Source organism: Venturia canescens, chromosome 5 (genome assembly GCF_019457755.1).
Source record: "Venturia canescens isolate UGA chromosome 5, ASM1945775v1, whole genome shotgun sequence".
Taxonomy (NCBI): Eukaryota; Metazoa; Arthropoda; class Insecta; order Hymenoptera; family Ichneumonidae; genus Venturia; species Venturia canescens.
In genome coordinates this window covers 1,760,448-1,783,841 of record NC_057425.1, presented here as the reverse complement: position 1 = coordinate 1,783,841, position 23,394 = coordinate 1,760,448, and the positions used below count along the sequence as shown (strand labels likewise).

At 42.3% G+C, this 23,394-nt stretch overlaps 3 protein-coding genes across 4 annotated transcripts in view; 1 reads left to right on the top strand and 2 right to left on the bottom strand.

Annotated features, from left to right (window-relative positions):
* The window catches only part of LOC122410600 (uncharacterized), a 28,295-nt gene extending 22,652 nt beyond the window's left edge, over positions 1 to 5,643 (bottom strand). The window contains exon 1 of the mRNA XM_043418857.1: positions 5,329 to 5,643. The gene's annotated coding sequence lies outside the window, so the exon portion shown is untranslated. The remainder of the gene's footprint in view (positions 1 to 5,328) is intronic.
* Positions 5,644 to 10,481: 4,838 nt separating this feature from the next.
* LOC122410977 (UPF0605 protein CG18335-like) lies at positions 10,482 to 18,477 on the top strand. Its single transcript, XM_043419488.1, has 9 exons — positions 10,482 to 10,973; positions 13,011 to 13,116; positions 14,321 to 14,592; positions 14,683 to 14,821; positions 14,941 to 15,037; positions 16,041 to 16,216; positions 16,419 to 16,581; positions 17,035 to 17,272; positions 18,336 to 18,477. Exons 3-9 carry the CDS (start codon positions 14,549 to 14,551, stop codon positions 18,403 to 18,405), a joined length of 927 nt encoding a protein of 308 aa, XP_043275423.1. The 5' UTR covers positions 10,482 to 10,973; positions 13,011 to 13,116; positions 14,321 to 14,548; the 3' UTR covers positions 18,406 to 18,477.
* On the bottom strand, positions 18,427 to 22,450 carry Kyat (Kynurenine aminotransferase). 2 transcript variants are annotated; one of them, XM_043419486.1, is made up of 7 exons: positions 22,185 to 22,450; positions 21,398 to 21,546; positions 21,168 to 21,318; positions 20,823 to 21,059; positions 19,560 to 19,803; positions 18,981 to 19,498; positions 18,427 to 18,672 (listed from the first exon to the last, which is right to left on the bottom strand). In XM_043419486.1, the coding sequence occupies exons 2-7, from the start codon at positions 21,544 to 21,546 to the stop codon at positions 18,610 to 18,612; spliced, it is 1,362 nt and encodes a 453-aa protein (XP_043275421.1). In that variant the 5' UTR covers positions 22,185 to 22,450; the 3' UTR covers positions 18,427 to 18,609. The 2 variants fall into 2 exon arrangements, with proteins under 2 accessions (XP_043275421.1, XP_043275422.1); XM_043419487.1 differs by lacking the exon at positions 22,185 to 22,450 and adding an exon at positions 21,869 to 22,126.
* Between the last annotated feature and the right edge of the window lie 944 nt (positions 22,451 to 23,394).

The following is a 23,394-nucleotide window of genomic DNA, read 5'->3' as shown; positions in this document are numbered from 1 at the left end:
TCTCGTCATCTACCGTGGGAATATGCTGGACCGGTGTCGAGGGCGCCGCTAACGAGTCGTAATTACGCTTTGACCGAGGCGAGATGAGCCTCGATCTCGTTGGGCTTTGACGCAAAGAATTTTTCGTGAATTTTCTACATTTTGTGGCCTCTTTATTAGTAGTGAGAGCTTTACCGTTGGGTGACAATGGGATGCAAATCCGAGGGAACAACAAAAGTACGGCGATGAAGAGCCGCGGGCAAGTCGGCAGCGTTTTTCGTCGACGAATTTGTTCGCAAAAGTGGATAAAGATCGAGCAGGAACTTGTTCTCCGCAGATCTGGAATTTCCGCAACTTCCACAAACTCCGGTGACTCGTTGCCATGCAAATTAGCTGGACATGAAAAAAGCGGAGAAAGAAACGCTGAAACTAGTTCTAACGGAAATTCTCGAAAGTTAACATAAACGTCAAGTTGGTAAAAATCCACGAAACGGTTCACGCGCTCCGGCGTACTCTGACCGGAATAACAGGAAGTGGAAATGCTAAGCGTGCGTCGATACGCCTCGGAATAATTAGCCTCAACGGGGCATTAAGGGCGGGGTGACGTCAAAATTCAGAAAAAAAAATTTAACCATTTTTTTAGACGCTACCGATAATACAAATCTATTTTATTCATTGCGACATTGTAACACTAGAATATCAATAATTGACTCGATGGTAGCAGAGCCACTTTGGAAAAAAGTTGTCCACCGTTGAGCAGTGTAAATCGAAATGTGCTCGACCGATCATTTTGAAATTTGGCATGGCACTTCCTTGAACGATTGACCGAGTATTTACGAGAGCTTTTTCCAATTTTTCATAATTATTAATTTTATAACAACAAATAGGCTCATTTTTTAGGCGAAAATCGGTATTTTCACTTTTGAGTGTCCCAAAAATGCAAAGAATCGAAAAAAAAAATCGTTACGCAGATACCTGGTCAGTTGTGTGAGGAAGAACGATGCCAAATTTCAAAAGTTTCAAAAATTCAAAAAATTTCAAAAAAAAAAAACAAATTCCGGAAATAGTGTTCATATATTGTAACACGATAAAATTGATTTGCGTCTTTTTGGGCCTTTTACTACCGAACAGATGTTAATCCGCCCTTAAAATTTGGCCTTAAACGAATTCGGTATTTCGGAGCATTTCGAAATCGGATAAAAAAATAGCTTCGCGACGCTCACGCTTGGAGCCTCAGATTTTTCAGTCAAACACGCGAAGAGTTTTTGTGCTCGAGATCGAGTGCAGGCCCGGTTCTCGCGCTTGCATGGTCTGTGCAAGTGTTTCGTGCGCCAATTGAAGCGTGTTGCAGGCCGGCCATTTACTTTTAATTGTCGTTAACGAGACTAGTCTCGACTCTCTATTCTGTTCGGAGTGAGTGGCGAGTGTGTCTTTCGACTGGGTCTTGGGAGAGTCAGAGAGCAGCAATGAGAGCATCGCGAGAAGTCGCTCAACAATGGCTAACGGTTCGGTCATCGTACAATAAAACGCGGAGGCCCAAACAAAACAAGCACCAGCAGCAGCTTTCTCATCGTTATGCATCTGCAGGCTCGGGCTGAGCGCGCGCTTTGATAGAAATATTTCTACGACTAGAAATCTGAATAGCATCGTAATTGCGAGAGACAGGAATGTTCAAAAAAACTGAGTGGCCTTGCTCATTTTTCTGTTTTCCTTTCATCCTCGACAAGAAATCATGTAGAAGCTTATGAAAGTGTGTCTGATAAGGGGCTACCATTAGCCTGGAATTTCACTTAACCAAAAGAGTTCCTCGGAATCGTCCAAACGTCGTGTGTTAACGCCCCAAAGATAAAACACTCAGATTTCATAGTTCTTTGAAAACTTCATCAAACCTTTCGATATGGATGACACTTTTTCATCTGCCTTGCCAATTAAGGTCTATGGACAGTGTGAACGTTGGAATTTTAGGCGTTTTTTAAAATTATTTTTATAAATAAAAATTCGTTGAATGGACTTAAATAAAACGGAAGTACTGGAAAATTTTTTTCAATGTCTTTCATCGTATTTTTTTGTACGATGTTTTGAAAGAAATATGGCGAGCGTTTGAAGAAAAAAAATCACAATTTTTGTGGATTTTTCAGTAGAAAATTATTTATAAAAGAGAAACAAAAAAGTTATGGAAAAACTGTGTCCCTGGGATAAAAACCTTTCCGTTTTGCTGTCAATGCCGATTCAACGGGTGTCATTTTCAACGCACCATTGTACAAAAATATACGAATAAAAAATTTTTTAAAGTTTTACGTAAATTCATCCAATGAATTTTGATTTATAAAAGAAACAAAAAACACTTCGAATTCCAACGTTTACACTGTTCATAACCTTTGAATTTTAACCTTCATATGAGAATCGTATAACTGACTTCCAAACGTCACCAAACTTCTGAATGACGTATTTCTGACAATCCAATTCTCCAAACCTTTGGATTCACACCAATTGTCTGAACCTTTTTTTCCAAGCTCTATCAGCCGATGAATGCGAACAGATTCAAAAGTTTTTCCCCAAGAGTCTGTATAACCAGGAGTAGTTTGAACGAGCTGAGAGGGAGAGTGAAACACGAGACAGAATCGACCCTTGAACTGTCTTTTTGCATGCATTCACCCAATTAAGATAGTCCATGCACGAAACGATTTTCTTAAGAAAGTCTTGAAATTTATTCACAGTTTAAATGAGTATTTATTTTTTATTGAGATAAACGCGTGGACTATGCGTAAAAAATCGTTTATCTTTTCATATTACGAACGAACGCTTCTTACGAAGTTCTAGTACGCAATAGCAATGAGCAAAAGAAGCAGGTTTGAGAAAAAATTCGAGACGATTGTCTTACCAGTGATGAAGATATATTACGTTAAAGATTGAACGAAATTGTCACAGGCTTCTCTGTCTTTTTATTAACACTTTTTTCTCTTTTCATTCGCCAAAAGATAAGTTGAATAAATCGATTTACAATTTCGAATGAATAACTCTGACATGAATTCAAAGTGATTATATCTTTAATTAGGGAGTAAAAATCGATCCAATTTAGACACCCGTAAAATACAATCCTCCGGGCATGATCTACCTTAATCAACGATCGCGACGCAGCTCACTATTCCTTCGTTCAAACATGCCATTTCGTAGTCCCCATATAACTATATTTGTGTGAACAACTGTCTGCGTGTATAGGAAATAAAATATGTGGCTGCGTTCGTTCCACTGGGTTCCACACGGGCTATGATGCTGGCGTGCATGAAAATTACAACGGTGTGTTCGCTCAGCTGCGCCGTTGCCTTATTCTACTGGGATTCGTGACATTATACATGCCGTTGCATATATGCATGTGCAACCATACTGTCAGCGTATAAATGTATATGCACTGTACCTGCGCACAGGACATTCCGCATTGAAATACCTGTCGACATTTTTTTACCTTCCTCGAGTCAATCGGTTCGATAATTAGGATCGATAAACGCGATTAATTAGACTGAGAATGCTGAGAAAGGAATTCGTGGCGAGCCAGCAACAAAATTCCTTGGCGCAAGATCACGAAATATGATCGATTCTTCGCGCGATCAACGAGCAGGAAAGGCGACTGGCTTCGTTCAGAAGGTTTTTCGAATAAAAATCTCCGGTCTTTGTTAAACTCAAACGTTGAGTGTCGAGAATGAATATTTCAAGGTCACGAAAAACAGTCGGAAAAGGCGAGGAACCGCCAGCTCCAGGAATCCTTGAAATCCGAAAAATCGGGATTACGATCCATGGAAAATGTGGCAGAATCATGGTGTGCCCCGGAGAGTTTGAGAAGTCAGCGTCGCGGACTGGGCTCGCCAAGGTCGTCATGAATTTTTATAATCTCCAAGTAATTATTAAAATAGTTAATGCGTTCAGGCATTCGTACGCAGCCCCGCACATTCGTCTGTTTCCAGAGGCAGTTGCGCGGCTGGACTTATTTGTACAGTGGGCGCACGCGAGATTTAATCGGCACAGTGCATTATTCCGTGGCTTTTTAGAAGTCACAAACGACTCGCGTTATCGAGGTATATTTTACAGCGATGAGGCGCGCGAGCGGGGATTCGTTGAACAAAAGCTCTGTGACATTATCAAAGGGCAAACGGGGAGATTTGCCTCGACAGGGAGCGAGTACAATGCACGACCCACGCACCTTTTTTCATCCGATGATCCGTTAAGAGGACACGATAGTTAAATAAATATATAGAGATGAGTCACGCGGGCTCGACGAGGTGAGCACTCATGCATATTGATCATCGAGTTAATCCGGTGTCGAGTCGAGATTCTCGTGGACTTGGAAACGCGTCGGGAAAACGATCGCGATTCTTTATTACGCTGCTATTTTGTTGAATGCTCGCTCGCGCCATTGAGGCCGGGGAAGCCAGCTGTTTATCGAACGATTCGTCGTGTTCTGATTTTCCAAAAATTCTTCATCATCCTTGATTTTCACTCGGAACGTTCGAGATCGATTATTCCGGCCGCGCCGCTGGAATTCCGCTTTCACAGAATTATTTCCCAGCGCGAGTTCCCCCTCGAAGTTTTCTAAATTCTTCGGATTTTTCTTACGCACCGACGAACAACGAAGCACTCCGTTTTATTTAGCCCACGCAAATTTAACGGTGTTAAACTCAAAAGTGTGTCAATTATTCATCATCCCGATGCGCGTATCCATAACTGGTTTCGTCTGACTCACTTCCACCGCTGCATGCTTTCAAACTCGCGTATGCTTAATCTCGTTTTATGCTTTTTATAGTCGATGCTCTCCGGCATCGCTTGTGCTTCGATGACCCAGGTTTTGCCTCGTTCCTCCAGGTCTTAAGGGGTTTTCTCTGCGAGAATCGACCTTCGCGAAAATCACGTGCTCCGCACAGGCTGCTCGGAATCTTGGGGAATTTCGTTCGACGTTTCCGCCCGTTAACGGCCGAGCGTCTTGCGATATCGCTGCGTTTTTTTTCGATTGTTATCTTTCGTTTGGGCTCCAAACCCGAATTTTTCAGTTGGAAATCATTCGGCGATTACTGCATGATTCTACGAAGGCGAAAGAAGCTGCGGAAATGGAGGGGAGACGAGACGCGGAAATGGAAATCCCTAACGAAGATGTTGCGCCATTTCGACGTAATTGCAACTACTTGATAATCCGTGAAACATCCTCAGTCGAATTTTCCGGTTGGATTGCGAGACAACGAGCCGCAAATAACACGAATTTCGTCGTTTATCCAATCGTGCGAGAATTTGACGTTGCGCAATCGCTGCGGCTAACGCAGTTCAAACAAAACGAAGAATACGCCAATTAGAGAGACGACTCACCTTGAATGCCACGAAATAACGAGTTGCCGGTGTTATATTATGCGGCAGTTCGTCGAGATTGCTTCAACGATGCAGTTTCGTTAAAACAAACGCACAAACAAATGCACACTCATTCACGCGGGGCTGTCGCGATCGGCGATTACGCTAATAGCATTGTTTTAATCGCTCGTTAACACGAATTATTTGTCACTACCCGAATGGTCGCCTCACGAGATACCTTCGACGTAAAAATCGCCGAGAAACATCGAGCTTCGTTCTGCAGGACGTTGAACAGGATCCTCGTATACGAGGCAACGAAGTCGAAAGACCACTGAGCCGAACGCCTTGTCGTCACTCCACTGGCCAATCGCTCTCTCCCTTCTCCGCTCTTCGGAATTATTTTACCCTCCCCACTTCCACACACGTGCAACGCGATACCAATCTTTCACCCTTTTTCAAAGCCAAACTGTAGCGAGCCTGTATTTTCATTCGCTCATTTTTCTTACACTTTTCCGGGCTCCCGTTTTTCAGATCGCTCGAGCTCCGATCGAATGTTCGCGCACTCGGTTAAATCCGCTGCATATTCTTTAGCACGCTCTGCGAACTGCGTCGTCACGTTCGTTCTCTTTTTCAAGCAGTTTCCATCGGTGCTCGGTCTCTTGTAAAAGTATTGAGATCGATTACAATGATTCTGGGGTTCGACGGCTCATCGCGAGGCAGGAAACTCGTTTGTCATTAGTCGAGATTCCCTGGAAACATCTTTCCAGCTAATGGAATCCTTCCGTCAGACTTCTCGTGTACGAAATAATTTCTAGCGAATTAAATTGGATCGAATTGATCTCGTTACGCATTGGTAAAGATCCGCTGAGATAAATGTAACCGTAAATAACTCGCGTCATCCCACTCCTATGAAATGGAAAGCCCCTCGAGGCTTCCAACTAAACCGCAGACTCGATTTGAAACCCCGTAAATCGTGGCTATCGAATACAGACGTACGACGAGATTCCTACGGCGATGGATTGGGCGAGGGTCCGCGGATCTCGCATCGCTATCCTAATTACAGGCTAATTTGAGCGCTCCGCGTGATCGATACCGAGTCAGCACCGCTTGCTAACGGTAACGAGAGGAAAGTGTCGCGTTGGCTGTGCGTGCGTGAAAACTCGCGATTTCAACGCCATCGGTTTCCCTAATCAAGCGACCGATGACCATAAAACGGGAAAGCTTTACGTGCCTCGACTAACCATAAACGAGGGGCGATCTCGTTTTCTCGCTTTTTCTCATCGGTCTTTTCCTCCTCCGTCGTTTCCTCGAAGACAAGCTTGAGGAAACGATTCTAATTGAGTTTATCCGAGGAGGTTTGATCGCAGCTCTTTTTGCAGCTCGTTAATGAAGATTATCGTTAAAAAAGCTCGTTTTTCAAGCTCAACGAATAAACTCGCATCAATCGCTTGGAATTTAATGCTGTTTTATCGTGGGGATAAAAAAGTTATTCGTACGTGGGAGAGAGTGGGGTAATTCCGGACGCAGGGTAAACGCGGACGTCGCAATACCTTTATGTTCCGAAACCCTGCTTTCGCGCGCACTCGAACTCGTGCGATAGCCCCATCGATGTTCAGTGCACTCACATTGGCCGATCATAAAATTTCGTACATTTTCATCTTATTTTTGCCTATACATTAAATTTATGAAACTACGGGATAAAAGGTTTCAATGTTACTCAAACAATTAATTTAATATCGTTATTCCATATAAGAATTATTAACGCAGTTCAAACTTGGGCTTGCCCTACTGTTTTTTAATTATTAATTCATTTGTGACACTTCGCAGTTTGGGGTAATTTCGAAGGGCTTGTTTGGGGGAAATCCGCACGTTCTCCATATCGATTGATTTTCTTCAAATTTCAGAAACGTCGTAAATACATATATGAAGGAAAACACCAACGTTTGATAGTGAGAAAAAAGTATTTTTGCTTTGAAAAACACGAAAATTCACCATCCGAATCGAGTGTGAAGTGTCGGCTCACAAAGCTGCACAAGCGAGAGTACGAGTCGAAAATATGTTTTCGATATGTGTAGCAATTTCTAACGCAATCTTTTTGCTAAATGTCTACCAATTTTTAAATCTATCAGCTAAAATTTACATCGGAAATCGTAAACGAGATGTAAACGAGTAAAATATTATTTTAAAACTTTATTACGCACTAAAAACGAAAAATAGTACGGACGCAGGCAAGAAATTTTGTTTTTTCCCATAGAAATTAGCATCCCCATTAGGAAAAACCTTCCAGAACGTTTCCTCGTTAGAGTAACAAACATTTTTTTCCCACCATGGAAAAGAGCGTCCAAATGTGTGACTTTCGTCAACAGCGTTTTTCAATTTGCAGTAAACTCTGAGTTTTATTACGCGAGTTTTATAACTGTGAGATTCTTCAGTCGATCCAATACCGTTCGATACGAAATGCACTTCGAAAGGATTCTTTGCCTGGTCAAAAGTTGCGTCCAAGTTTGAGCGCCTCTCGGTATCGGGGCTCTCCCACATTCGGTCTAACCTGACCGCATTCCATGAGGAAACTGTACCTTTCTTTCTCTCTCTCGTGCCGTGACTTCCGCCCTCTTCGTTACTCTTGCTCGACGTCTAATCGGTCCAGCACCTGTTCGCGTTCGAATTTTCGAGGCCTTCGAACCCAAGAAGCGATTGTTCGTTGCGTAAAAAATCCAAGTTTTCGTGTCCCACAGTTTGCTTTGATGCTGCCACGAAAAGGAATCTCGACAGAAATTGATCGAACGATTGAAGGAGGCGCATTAAAAAAATGGCGATTTCAAGACGGAAGCTCTGACCGTTAACCCGAGACAATCACGAGGATTAATCTCCAAAGATCCGTCGCTATATCGCGTTGAATATTAAGATGGAGAGATAAGACTGGCGCGAGGCTGATTCTCGCCTGGCACGTGTACGAGCCTTTTCACTCGAACAATGACGAGACAAAGGAGAAACGAATGAAAGAGAAATAACGCAGGATTCGTCCACCCGGTTCAACGCGCTCGTCATCATTTCGTCGCAGTAAATAAAAGAGAGACTCGCGGAACGACGAACGTCAAAAGATAGAAAAGGGCCCGCAGCCCATTACTCAACGCGTCAGCGTGAACGTGAGCAAGGTCTTTTCCTTCGTGGAATTCAATTCGAACGGGACATTTTATCGCGTGGAAAGTACAAAGCTTTGAAATCGTATTGAAAACAGTTTGCAGGCTGGGCACGTTACGAGGTTTCGTCGAGTGGCTTGTGCGCTCGATCGAGGAGGCAATTAATGCACGGACCCGTCATGACTCGGTATCCTGCCCGGTAACGTCGTGCCTTTTTCTGGCTACTCAAAAACTAGTTGAGTGCAGTGTTCCGAACACGATTGTCTCGGACTAGAAAAAAGATGGCCGAGGAAACTTTTTTGAAAGAGTCGATCCGAGTCGCTTTTTTCAATCGCCTTTTTTATGAAAACAATCGGAATGATTATTTGCCGCACGATCCTCTCGGCTCCCGATCTCGTGCGTACGCCAGAATCGCGCCCCCGTTATTCTGGCTACGCAATAAAAATGTTACTCGACTCGCAAGGAAAGTTTTACGGCTCGTGAAAACAATGATACAACTTGAGGCTCCGACTCCTTCGGACGTTCCTCTCGCACGGACAGGAAATGTACCGTTGTGGTCTTTTCAGTTCCGCCACTTTGATTCACAGATTCGTTTTTTTCATTACGAAATTAGAAATATCTTACGGATCCCTGTCCCGCAGTTTCCCTCAACATTCAATGACTTCCTTGTCGAGAGAGTTAACGCTCGAAAGAGATCAGCAGCCGACTTCAATATTCGACTCTACGAGTGTTGACGAAACGCTCAAAAAAACTTTTAGGATTGATTTCCCCCTCGTTGGAAATCGGGTTCGACACTCGATCAAAGTTTCAAATCCTTTTCGTTGAAGAAACAACGAAAAAGCTGATCTGTTCTCCCCGACCCGATGAGGCTTGGCTCAATTCCAATTTTCCAATCTTCCTTCCCAAAGTCATTGAAACTCACCTAAAAATAGGCAAAATTCCTAGAAAAGCGTTATCGCGGCCCCGCGAACCGTTTCCAAGCTCCCTTCTCGCAATTTTCCTCAAAGAAAGAGCCCGCGGCCGGCAGTGAATGCTGGATAATGCAGGGGCTAAATGATCGCGAAAAAAGGGGGATGAAGATTTATACCTCGACGTTGTTCGAGCGAAGGAATAAGAGTAAGAAAAAGACGTTTTCCTGCCCGTAATTATAACACTCGGAGGCTAATAATAAGGGATAATCTGCGAGCTATCGAGGCCCATTACATAAAATCATTCCCCGGATAAATCAATAATTATAATTAATATGCGAGGTCCGATGATTTACGAGAACGAGGGCGGAATGCGTAAAATAATTTATTGACACACGCCTTATTTATTGATCGGTGGAGTGGAAGCCATCGGAAAAGTGTGGATCGCGCACGGACGCGTTTATATCTGTATAGACGCGGAGTGGTCTAGCGCGCGCATCGCAATGATGCGGTGCGCAGCACTTATCGAGTACGAGGGGGGAACGCGTTAGCGAATCTCGAGCCATCGATCAACGTCCAGGATCGTCGGTATGACGTTAACGAGAGTGTGCAAGAAGATTCCCGGGCAGGGATCGCGCGGGACTGCCCCGCGACTTTGCTGGCTGCGCTTGCATCGATGCGGACGCTTGAGCACACACGGAGCTTCGTGTGCGTGCCTGCGAGCCTATATTTTCTGCGGAGTCATGAAATCTTCCGGCAATTTATGGAGTGCAAGTGATGCTTTCTTTTTTATTAGCATCTGCGGCTGCACTTGCGCTCGGTGCGTCGGGAGCGGGCTGCTCCCGGGGACGGGGAGCAGGATCACGGCGACGGGGAACAATTACATCTCCGGAGCAGGCGCGGCGTGCGAGGAGGAAAGCGACTTTGTTCCGGGGAGTTGGGACGCCTGGAAAATCGATCGCAATGGAGCCGCGCGCGGCTGCGGAGTTTCACCGGGTCGATTAAACTGTCAGACGCGGTGATTCGGTGCACGGGCGCTTTCGGCCGCCCTGGGAAAGTGAATGATGAAGAAAATCCTGAAAATCTACTGAGCTTTTTGCTCCCGCGGACAGTGGGAACCCCGCCGCGAGTCGATCAGCAACGCTCCATGTTTATGGATCACTTTTTCCTTCGCCCCAGTCCCGCACTTGCGTAATGATAATGAAGTGGAAAGTTGAATCTCGGGAGCGGGTGCGCTACCAAAGAAAAGTAAAGACGTTAACACCGCCGACAACACGCGGAGCGCATATTAATAATTTCTCCAGTTCTTCGCCCCTGCCGTGGAAAGCGAAATGCGAACATCGCCGCAACTATTCCTCCCGCAGCCGGTAGCCTCTTTCTTGCTTCCCGGCTGCGACTCCTCGCCGCTACTCCCCACATTCATGCATCATGCACGAACTAGTGCGTGCCATGAATTAGCTCCGTCAGATGCACTCGTCTCCGGAATCTCGTAACGTCGAGATACCACGCGAATTAGAAATGCTCCGCGGAGACTCGGCCCTCGCCGCGGCTTACCTGGTGGCACAATTAACATTTACGATCCTCTAATTCGACGTGAATTCGACGTTCGCAGAAACTCGTACGAATAAGGAAACGCTCGAGTTCGCTGTTCGCAATTCCTTCCTTCGGGATGGCTTCGCTTTTCGGGGGTCCTGCTTAAAGTAGTTCGGCTGTTCTATGACTAGTCAAGTTAGCAAATAATTTATATTGATTAAATTCAAGTCTAAATTATTAATATAATTAACAAACACTTACATTGAAAATATTTCTATCACGTTAATGTAATAAAATGCTTTAAAAATACCGTAAAAGATAAAATTTATACTTCAACTTGACTAGTTAAGTGATTGACTCCGAATGTTCGGATAAAGTCGGGTCGTTGCTCCTCTCACCCCCCGCAATGCCGGTGTAGTGGTGCACATAACCTAGCAGCTACAATTTGTGTTGTGCGAAAGAAAATTTATCGTATAATGGCACCGAGAAACAAAAATGGTCAATTCATTCGAAAAAGCGAATTTATTCGACGAATGAAAGCACGCCAGTCAATCTTAATAATGAAATTTAAAAAAGAAGACAAACTCGATCAAAAAGTGAAAACAAACGTAAACAACGCTGACCGAGGACATGAATATTTTTTATAATTAAAAAATTAATATTTCAAAATATTATGCATTACAATTTATTTGTAAAACTTAATTTATTCATGAAACAAGAAAAAATACAAATAAATTTTTATCACTTTTAAAGATTCTCGAGAAGAATTTGAAATTCCCGCGATTACCGACTTTGTCCGAAGCTTCAATCAGCTGTTACCAGCATTGCAACGTAATGTCTGCCATCCGCTTCCGTCACGTCAAAAACGATAGTTTTTTTTATGTTTTCTTCTTTAAAAGCGCCGTAAGGTAATGTTTTTTTTTTTAAACAGAATCTGTGATAAATTTTCTGTACGATGAAACCTTTTCAGAAGCTCTATCACCGATAAGATTTTTTACAGTTAACATTATTATGAATTCTTCCGTAAGGTACTGTGTTAAAAGTTCAAAATTGTAAATGAAATAATTCAAAATTTTGCCCCGCAAGAGGCCCCGAAAATAGGCTCATTGTGATCAGAAGACCTTGAACTATCATTTACCGCAAAAAAAAGTGGACATTCACCGTACTTGGTCGAACGGCCGAACTACTTTAAGAAGTCAATAAATCAATTGTTTTGGGAAAGGTTTTAGGGTGGACGGAAATAACTCGACATGGCGAACTTTTCGGTGCGCTTTCAGGGATGTTTCAAATATACAAAAACATTTTTTTAATGTGTGCAATGTGGGGACCGTAACTATTTTGTCTGCGATGGAAATTCTCAATTTTTTTTCCATTTTCGTATATTTTCCTTACATAGGAATCTACGAAAACCCGAAAAAATTGCGAAATTATATATTTTTAGCGAGTTTAAAAAAATCGCTTCTAAAGAAGAAGAATATAATTTGATCCTGCTGTAAATATAGAATTTCCCAATTTTTTCGGGTTCTCACAAGTTCATGTGGAAGGAAAATATAGGAAAATGGAAGAAAAATTGGCATTTTTGTTGCAGACAATAATTACGCTCTCCACATTGTACGCAGCTGAGAAATTTCTAAAATCAGACTTTGCGCATAAACCACGTACAAATTAGTATTTCTCACGTTGAAAAAATGTTTTAGTACTTTAGAAATATCCTTAAAACCATACCGAAAAGTTCGCTATGATGAGTTATTTCCGTCAATCTTAAAAATATTCCCGAAAGCAATCGATTTTTGGACTTTCTAAAGCAGGACCCCCCCTTAATGTTTGGAGTTCAGTAACTCTCTCAGTCCGATCGATATAGCTGAAAAAACCGTTTCCTCAGCCCCGTTTTTGTGTGCTTTCCGTTAATTATGAGAATTTGATGAATTAGAGCGTTTGCCGAGGACAATGAGCCCGCCGCGGCGGATGGAAACCGCAACACATGCCGGGAACATGTTCTTTGTATTGTAAAAGCGAGTGAATTACGAAAAACACACCCATGATATGCGACCGTTCCCGGTAATACTTTCGCTAGAACTGATAAAACCGGCTTGTATGGGGGCCTTAAACGCGAATCCCACAGAAGTACCGGCCAACAGCGATAATAATGCGACTTCCGGTCTGCCCGACAAATGCTCCGTTTCTGCTGGTAGAGAATGAGACTCGATGCTCGTCACTCTCGTGTTTATGTAAGTTACTCAAACGCTGACACACAGCAATGTTTTATGAACAACTTTGACAGGTTCGAATAATTTTGAAACAAAAATCGAACGAATCGACTAATTCTGAGACGATTTTTTCCAAACTTCGATGAATTTACGAATGAAATTCAAACTCCGAGGAATCGAATTGGTCAGTGATTTTTTGGTAGAAAAAAGACTGAAAATCCTAGAACGCTGTCTCGAGAACCCGCGACACAAAAGCTGCGTCGATGGTTGTTACCCATTTCTCGTTATCGACTCTCGCAGTCTCCCTTTTCTTTACACGCACGCACTCACGTGAGTCACGTTCGCTTCCTTTCAATTTACGACATTGTAAAGGATTTGTGTCCACGTACGTTTGCATATTGTCTCCCCAAGCTGTGAACCTGCCTCGTGAGTTCCCCGCACGAGTGGACTCTGCTGACACTTTGGTAATAGACGAAACCCTTTTATCTCGGACGTCGAGTCAGCTTTCTTGAAAAAATACGACTCCAGAATCGAACGTGTGAAAGTTTAAAGGCTTTTCTTTTGATGGGAGATTATTCGCGTTCCAGCGACCAGAGAAAGACGATCATTTCAGTCTCGCTATTCATCAAACAGAAGAACAAAAATGATGGATGGATTTGAGGAAAAAAAAGGATCGATTTTTACTCCTCGATTAAAGATATAATCACTTTAAATTCATGTCAGAGTTATTCATTCGAAATTGTAAATCAATTTATTCCACTTATCTTTTGGCGAATGAAATTACATGCCGTTAATTAATCGGGGATCCATCGCTGACCGAACCCCAATCGCCTTGGAGAGCGCTTCTTCATATTTAAACGCGTTTATCTTAATGAGCAATAAGTACTCATTTAAACTCTGTTTAAATTTCAAGATTTTCTTAAGAAAATCATTTCGTGCATGAACTACCTTAATGGTTGTGAGGAGTGTTAAGAAAAGCCAGATCCGGTTCCGTATTTAACGGTTTCTTGGATAAAAATCGTCAAATCTTTGAGGAAACAAGACTTTTAGTCGGCACTTATCTCGATCGAGATTGCGCGATAAAGTACGAGCGCTAAGGTCGAATCAAACGGGAGCGTAGACCGGACGAAGGGGACGGAACACCTGGCGACTAATTTCCAACGTAAGAAGGGAGAATTCGAGTCTTTTTCCTAGGACTATAAAATTTCAGGAGATTTTTTTCCAGATATTTTTTTTTTCATGCGAAAATAACACACGAAAAAGGACAGAGTGGGAAAAATCATTGTTTTTGGAGAGAACTGTCAACGCGTTCGTTTGTCTGTAGAATATAAAACGTCAAAATGTTGACAGCAATGGTGAAAATCTGACGTGAATATCGAATAATGCGTTTATAAAAAAACCAATAAATACATCAAAATTGTAAGTTTGTATCGAGACATTAAAATCCCTCGAAATGGCTGGTGCTCAAGAGCCATCCAACAAGGAATCCCAACCTGGGTAATGTGCATGCAAACTTGGAAAGCTCCATTGAAAGCAAAGCTCGGTTAGGAGACCGTAGTGACAAAAGTTCGAATGATTTTTTACCAGAAACCCCGGCTGTTGTCCTCACTACCGATATCGATGTGGCGAGACCTACGGCGGACTCGCTCGTAAATCGTTGTACGATCCGACGAGCAATCAGTCCGAAGAGCTCGTTTTTTCGAACCGTGTCAGCGACGATTACGAGGTTTGTGCCGAAGAGAATAGAAAAAAATTCGAATTACTCGTGGCAGCTCGGCTCGATTGGCTCTGAAGAGAAAAACAGTAATTTTTTGAATATTCGGATCGTTCTCGTGATCCTTGCAGATCCAGAGACCAGCGAAGAATGACATCGACATCGTGAACTCGCGGTTCAAGCGGACCGATCCAATCTACAAGTATCCGTTGGTTCCCCGTTACGAAGGTATTTCACAGTCCACTCATAAGAGACGAAACAAACGATTGTGAGGAAGCGAGCAAGAATTCTAGAAAACAAAACGCGTATGCAAAGTCTTCCGCAGAAAGATAATCGTAATTGTGTTGATGCGACTCGACCGATTCGAATTAAGGAAGTTGAGGCTGTACAGTCATTTTTTTTACCCAAAAGTGATGACCTGTACCTTTCAAAAGTTAGGCCAGTTTACAGTTTGGCAATGTTGCGTACACTTTAAAGAAAAGTTGGGGAAAAAAAGACGAAAAACTGGTGAAAGCTCGGTCGAAAACACGAACGGTGACGATCCTAGCCTCAAAAAACTGCACGGAAAACAGATTATTATTAATATAATCTCAGCAAATCTCCTAATAAATCTGAAAAAAATTGACATTATTGGGCAAGCCTTGCTCATGTTGCCCAAAAAATTTCATATTTTTAGCATCATTTTTAACGGAGATATCACTGAATGTGTCTTGACTTCCATAAGATTACATGTTATTTGGCCCGAATTGTTATTGATTTTTCTCAGCAACGACGCTCCTAAACTGTCTGAAAATTTAACTGATTTTTTTTAACACTTCACTTTATAAGATGCAATCGGTTTAAAAGCGGTGACATCATTTTCATTCTAATGCCTCAACTTCCTTAATGGTACATTTAAGGGGCACTTTCAATTCTAAAGTTGGAAAAAAACGCGAGTTCTTCGCTGAGCTTAAATTTGCCTAATAACGACGTTTTATTATCTCCCCACAACAAAGCGAACAGCAGCGCGATAATGATTCTTAATAGTTAGATGGGTAAGTGGTTTTGTACGTTTGCTAATGAAATTCTGAGCATCTCGAGTGGCAGCGTTCGCGACGCCACGGTGTTCCTCGGACCGTAAAAAAGGAAGGTGTCTCGTTACTCGTCTTTCGTTTACCGTATTCATAAAGCATATATACGCTGTGTAATTCGATCTCTGACCTCGGCGCCTTTAACTCATCGTGGATTTCAGGATTTATGCCAAACATTAAAGGCATACTCGGTCAGAGATTTACCGTTGAGGGGATCGAGGGTCTCGCCGAATTCGAACGTCAGCAACTACGTAACCGGGAAGCCTCCAATCAATTACACAGAATTTCGGCGCTCCAAAACGATCGAGGCGAACCTCGCAATGTCGAGGATCGGCTGGTAAATTATGGACTCTGAATCCTCTTGGATTTTATCCCAGTTTCGATCGAATATCTCGGCCTGAGACTCAGAGATAATTAATATTTTTCACTAATTTCGTTGGAATCAAATATTTAAGGGGCCGAAGACACTTGCTGTTTTCGTTCCAAGTGAAAAATCGTTGCTAATTTTAATCTCGCTTTAAACTCGAATGGTTCGGAAGCTTGCCAAGAGCGAGTTCAAGCTGCCGCTGATAGCGATTCGTCCCGATTGCGTTGGAGCAGCGGACACTCTTACGATCGACGAGCAGTGCGAAACGCCGAGAGACCATGCGCCGTCGCCTTATTTCATGGAGAATACGAACCCGGAGAAATACTTCGTCAGCGGTGAGTCCAGCGAGAAAAAACGCGCCGACATTGACCCAGTTTATGAGCACAATGGCGAGAGATGTTGCTCGATCTTCGTTTCAACTCTTTTTCTTCTTTCGACCTTCGTGAATACGAGAACAGATGTTTCGCTGCTCGTCGGCGCTGCTCTTTTGTTTAGCGTATTTAGTCGTCGAAATCGAAATAACTCACGTGTCACTTAGCCTCGATCTTTCGAGCTTACGGAACCGCGGTCCAATTTCTTTGCAATTGATCATTGCCGTCCAATTTTTTTGAAAAAAAAGCGAACAAATCTTTCCCTCAGAAAATGAATCTCACGAGCAGCGAGAAGCAAATGAGATACAGCATCGTTCGAGAAAACGCGAGAAGTTCGTCGAACTAGCGAAATCCATTTTAGCCCATTTCGCACTTTCAACAGTTTTCTAATCCCTCGATTCTCCCAATTTTCGACAGGATACACGGGCCACATACCCTACGGTTACGCGCACTTCGGTGCAACTCATTCCGCCTCCACGAACAGCGCGCTGTGCGATTTCACAACGAATTACCGCATTCGCCAGAGCACCGAGTGGGCTCCGGTCACGATCTCTCGTCCTGATCCCCCGATCCTCCTTCAACCGACCGAAAAGTATCACAAGAACATCGGCCTCATACCCAATTATTTCGGACACGTACCCGGTGCCAATTTCAGGTGCGAATCTACGAATTTTCCGATTATTTAAGTAGTTCGGCCGTTCGCTAAAGTACGGCGAAGCTCCACTTTTTTTTGCGGTTTTCGATAGTTTAAGGTCCCCTGATAACGGCGAGCGCAGTTCCGGGGCCTTACGAGGCAAAATTTTTAATTATTTCATTTACAATTTTGAGTTTTTAACACGGCGGGAGAACTCACAATAATGTTAATTGGGAAAAAAATTGTACGCTGTTCGAGCTTCGGAAAAGTTTATATCGCGAAGAAAATTTATCACAGATTCCGTTCCTTTAAAAATAAAAACATAACCTTTCGTCAAATTTATTTTTGAGACTGACTCACACGTGCTTTCATTCGTCGAGTAGCTTCGCTTTTTTTAAACGAATTGACCATTCCTTTTTCTTGGTACAATTACAACGATACAAACTTTCTCTTGCGCAATAAAAATGTTCCCTAAGTTATGTGTATTTCAAGTGTCACCGACGCGATCATTGACTAGTCAAGTTGAAGTATAAATTTTATCTTTTATGATAGTTTTAAAGCATTTTATTACATTTTTATGATAAAAATATTCTCGGTGGAAGTGTTTATTAATTTTATGGATAATTTAGACTTGAATTTAATCAACATAAAGTAATTGCAGACTTGACTAGTCACAGAACAGCCGAACTACTTAATTCGCTCTCCCTGGCAAGCTCGGCTTCGATGAGAAATTTTCTAAAACCCTCGATTTTTCTGTTTCCGACTCTGTCGCGGTTAGTATGGAATTCCCTGAGAAAGTTTCGATTGGGCGAGACACTTTTTGACGCTTTGAAAGTTCGAGCATCGAAAGAGAGTCGAAGCGCAGTTTCGGTGCTTCTCTCATTTCGTTGCATCCAAATTTAGTGTCGCTTTTGTAGCCGAGATCGATCGAGTGTTTTTCTTACCTTTTTTCCTTCAGAAACTGGAAAATATTTTTTCTATAATGATTCTTGAGGTTTTAATTTTGAAGCCAATCGTACAAAGTCGATATTCTCGTTCGAATTTTTCTTGCTCGATCCTTGACCCTGCCCATTTTCTTTTACAGATTCGGAAAAACTTTCGGATGCGATACGAAGGATGCGAAAAGATGGCTGCGCGGTGATTTTACCGTATAAAAAACCGACGAATTTACCGTGTACGCAGCTCAATAAAATAAAATTTTTTGATCGTTTTTACGTACAAAAATACAAGTGGAATTTTACAACATTTGAATTCGCTCTACGATTTTGCGAGATCGATGAAACACCTGGAAGACTCGCGAATAACCGTCTTTGATTTTCTACTTTGAATTCGTTGACGTAACTCTGACAATCTTCTAATCAGGCTTGACTCGATTTCCACTTGAGCAATATATCTGCAGCTTTCCTCAGGTTCTCGTCTTTCTGCAAAAAAAAAAAAATAAATAAATAATCGGTGCAATTAATTGTGCAGCAAAAATCTAAAAATGGGGCTCCCTCGATGTATGACAAAATATGGACGGAAAAAAAAAATTTCATCCCACTTTTACAGCTTGCTGCAAAATGGAGCCTGAATTTTTGGTTCAAAATATTTTTGAGTTGAGAAACCTGGGGAAATGAAATGAGTGCAACAATTTTGAAAATTCTCAAACACTTGAGCATTCTGTGGATGAAAATCCTCGAGTTATCAGGATCGAAGGAAAATGTTGAATTTTCGTATTTCCTGGACGAACCTTGATGAAACAATATCTGACATTATCCTCGCCGAGGTGTTTGTTTTGCGGGCTGTAGAAGGCGGAGGGCGGGATGCCCTGGACGCCGACATTTTTCGTCATCCATTTGGTGAATCTGTAATCCCTGTTCTCGTCGGTTTCTTCATCAAGGCGAACGTTATTTTCGAGAGCTTTCCAGTTTGCGACCATGAAGTAGCCGCCCTCGGGTATGGTCGGCGACATTCCGACTTCGGTCAGGAACTTGGCCATGTAATCTCTCTTCGGCAGGAGTTCTTTAACGAGACTGTGAAAGTAGCAATCGGGCTGGCCGAATTTGGCGAATTCTTCTTCGAAGCCGATCGCCACTGCTTCTTGGATGGGTGTGCTGCAGGTGTAGACGCAATTTTGGTGGACGATTTTCAAGTTGTAGAGCAAGCTCGAGGGGCCGTAAGCCCAACCGATTTTCCAGCCGGTCACACTGAATGTTTTTCCAGCTGATCCAATGGTTATCGTGCGCTCGTACATGTCGGGAAGAGTCGCTGAAAAAAAATCCCAATTAGATCTTCGATCGTGGCAGAGCAACCATCGTCGTTTCCTCACCGATTCGAATGTGTTCGTAAGGCTCGTAAACCATCCACTCGTAAACTTCGTCCGAGACAACGAGAGCGTTCCATTTTTTCGCCAAATCGGCGATGAACGTCAGCTCGTCGAGGGTGAACACTTTCCCAACGGGATTGTGGGGCGTGTTGACGATGATTCCTTTCGTTTTGCTGTTGAACAGACTTTCCATCTCCTTTCTGTCGAACACCCAGTCTGCCGAGGTCACAACGCCGGTGCTTTTTGTCTGGGAAGCAATTTTTTATGTGAACATTGATTCGCTGCGCTGAGAAAAAAATCGTTGCGACAGCTAATGTCTTTAGTTGATATTATTGTTGCTCGATGTAACTAACATTCGCTTGCGATAAATAAGGAATAGTTCATTTATCCAAATCACTAAATTTTGGTTCATGTTAATTAACTTAACGAGCGAAAGCAAATCTTTTGTTCCAAGAACTCCGAACATTTGTTCATTCCTACTAAGAAGGGTGGATCACGAAATCAAAATAATCAGAATTTTATAAAATTTGGTGATAACATTCTTTAGCATCGAGTATACAAATACAATTTTTTTCAAATTTTTTTACCACATGGTTATCGAATAATTGAGCGTTAAATCGACGAGATGTATAACTGTGTACATGTAAACTCTATGCTTATACACGTGAACTTTAATGTTCAATTACTCGAGAGCTATGTGGAGGAAAATCTAAAAAAATTTATATTGTCTTATATATTTTTAAAGAATACATTTACCAAATTTTATTAAATTCTTATAATTTTGAAATTCTTAATAATTTTAACATGGCTTAGCATGCTGACATTGTATCGTGGCGATCCACCCTCCTTAATTCACATACACTTTTGAGTTTTCACGCAGTAGTTTGCAACTGGGTTTTTATTCTTTAAAGCATGAAGTTTCTTATTTATGCCCTCTATTTATTGTTCGAATGGCATATCATTTTGTTAATTCAGTTGAAGCTTTGTCTCGAGACAGTCTAAGGGGATTCAATATACAATTATTTTCGCGGCAACAAAATATGACGTTGGAGTAACCCAAATATGGTCACAAACCCTCAATTTTTAAAATCGAAATCGCTATCTGAATCGTTATCTAAATATTTTGTGACATTAAAGAAATTTTTTGTCGTACGAATGGGACTAAACATTTGAGTTGAATTGAACATTTTTCAAGTGTTTCAACCAAATTTTTTTCCCAGTGTGCAACTCAACGAAGTTCCTCAGGACCAAAGAAACTCTTCTCACCGGTTTCAACGGTATGCACCTCGGTATTCCCCCCGCCGAAACGACCATGGGGACGTAACAATCGAAATAAGGTTCGATGATGATCCACTCGTCGCCAGGATTCGTGTGGCCTTGAAGAGTGGCGAAGAGAGCCTCGTACGCACCGGCGGTCACGAGTATCTCGTTGTTTGGGTCCAACTCTCTGTTCAAAAGCTTCGAGTACAATTTTCCGATCGCATTCACTAAACGGGGATGACCCTGAAACGTGAAGTTGAAAATTCTGATGAGTGGGGAGCACCTTTTTCGTTTTGAAGAACCCTTCGAGTGAAAATCGATGATTCAACGAATTCGGAGTATTTTGCTTACGAATCCTCGAGTGTATTGATTCAGGAGGGGATTCTCACTGGTGGCTGAAGTTGCCAGAGCTTTGGTCACATTATCAGGCGCAGGAAAGTCCGGGAAGCCTTGGCCGAGATTCAACGGTTTGTATTTCAAGGCCAGTTGGATGTACTCGACCCTGAAACGCAGCTGGTTAAAACAATACGCAAACCGAACGAATAACAGTGCTGAAAATTCGATTTTGACGCGGTTATTACCAGACCGACTTTTCGGTGCCTTTGAACCGAGAAGGTGGATCGAATTTGGACATCAGAGCCGGCGAAGTGCTCGCCATTCTCGCGAAGTGAGAGTACAAGCTGGAGAAATCGACTCGCGGATTCTTAAGCACTGGCAACTTGGCAAACATCTGTAAAATAACGTTTTTTTAGTTCCCTCGCCACTACCGCCATTGTCGGAGCCGAAAATTCAGCTGGGCATGCACAAAAGAGCTCGAAAAATCGACCCAAGCCAAGCTGCTTGTGATTCAACTGAAAGTCTGTCGTTGCTCAAAGTCCAAAAGGCTCGAGTTCCAAAAGCAGGAGTAGAAATCGCGTTTCGCGCTTTCGATAGAAATTTCGGACTCTCTTAGACGCGTCTCTACTCTAGAGGCAAAAGCATCGACTGATGTGGGCAAGAACGCATTTTGTGATACAATCAAACAGCTGTCATAATTCATCGTCATACATTACCTTTAGTTTTATCACTTTTTATCGTAATCTAATCGACTCTCAACTTAAAGAAGTTTCCAAAGTGTTCGTTATAAATGCACTGTAATGCCGAGTCCCGATTGGACGTCGAAAAAATTCGGCAGATAACGACGTAGGAAATACGAAGTTATGCCTCGAATAAGAGTGGGAAAATATTTGCGAGACTCTCGCAGCTGCATGCCTCGATAGCAAGTTCGGCTCGGCTCGTGTCCCGCAAGTATGCGTGAATTATTTATAAACGTAAATCTGCATTCGTGAGAGAGAATACCGACAAAATGTGGCGAAAATAATAACTTACATAATTTTATCAACACGTGGTTGTAGCAAACTGATAATTGTCCCAAGGATGTCGCAACAACTTCCAGCTCCCCTTCGAGCTCTCCTCTAATTTTTCAATGTTCCACAGTCAAATCATCGAGTAATGAAAATTCGAATAAAAAATTGAATTTCCAATAGAGAATCTGATTGGCGAGATCTCGCCAATGATCTGACAGGCCCCGATCTTTTCGAACGTACCAGCTGTATAAACCTCTTTGGCACAACACGAAACTCTCAGTATTCCCAAATCTGTTGAAACGTTCCATAGAAATGGAACTTGCTTTTTATTCGAGTGGTTCCGTGGCGAACGCTCTCTTGCCTTCGGTCTCAACTGCTCGTGTAAAGGAACCTACGATTGAGGTCGGTAAGTCATGAGCCATCTTCGAGAAAAGCGATCTTAATCGTGGATGCGAGAAAATATTGAATTTATGATAAAAATTTGAAAGATACGACGTTACAGAATTATTGGAAAAATTGAAATTTTTGCATTTTCTTGAAATAATTAAGATCCTCAAAAAGTATGAAACTTTTTGGAAAGGAACATTTTCATTATTCTCATTAACGGAAATTGAAAATATCAACGAAATTCTATTTGTTGGAAAAAATAGAATAAAATATATCGAGATAAAGTGCGAAAGGACAACAATCGTCGGCAAAATATCTTTTGCTGATATTCTGTTGTTACGAGCACCAACTAATGGTTTGACGTGTGAACCACTCGTCGGCTGTTCCAATCTACAGGAAAATCACCCGACACGGAAAGTTCGATTCGTCACAATAAACAAAAACATCGTATGTAATTCGATTTTGATGAGAACTTTTGCTCCTCGCTCGATTCCTGCCTTACCCTTCTCCCCACTTGAGTTCCCCGAGTCGAGTGAAGAGGGCGCCAGGAGCATGAAACCCGAGGAAAAAAATGTTGAATTATTCCACTTTCATCACTCTTGAAGAATCGAAGTTACGAGCTGCCTGAAAACCCGCAAAAAGTATTGCAAGTCGAAAAATATTCGAAAAATGTTACAAGCCAATTGAATAAATTAGCTCAATCATGGTGAAAATCTGTAACTGTTTTATGGGTCCTGGATAATTACATGGGAATAGAGATACGTAAATGAAAATAATTTTATTCGTCGAAATTTCCCCTAAACGATTCATAAATAAACTGACATTTATTTGGCAGGTACTTTCGT

Excerpts from the sequence above, each read along its gene's own strand:
- LOC122410977 (XM_043419488.1), top strand. The coding sequence starts at position 14,549 with ATGGCTGGTGCTCAAGAGCCATCCAACAAGGAATCCCAACCTGG. Across the intron at positions 14,822-14,940 it reads GTGTCAGCGACGATTACGAG|ATCCAGAGACCAGCGAAGAA; the intron begins GTTTGTGCCGAA and ends TGATCCTTGCAG. Across the intron at positions 15,038-16,040 it reads GTTGGTTCCCCGTTACGAAG|GATTTATGCCAAACATTAAA; the intron begins GTATTTCACAGT and ends CGTGGATTTCAG.
- Kyat (XM_043419486.1), bottom strand. The coding sequence starts at position 21,546 with ATGTTTGCCAAGTTGCCAGTGCTTAAGAATCCGCGAGTCGATTTCTCC. Across the intron at positions 21,319-21,397 it reads GGCACCGAAAAGTCGGTCTG|GGTCGAGTACATCCAACTGG; the intron begins GTAATAACCGCG and ends GCTGCGTTTCAG. Across the intron at positions 19,499-19,559 it reads TTACGAACACATTCGAATCG|CGACTCTTCCCGACATGTAC; the intron begins GTGAGGAAACGA and ends ATTTTTTTTCAG.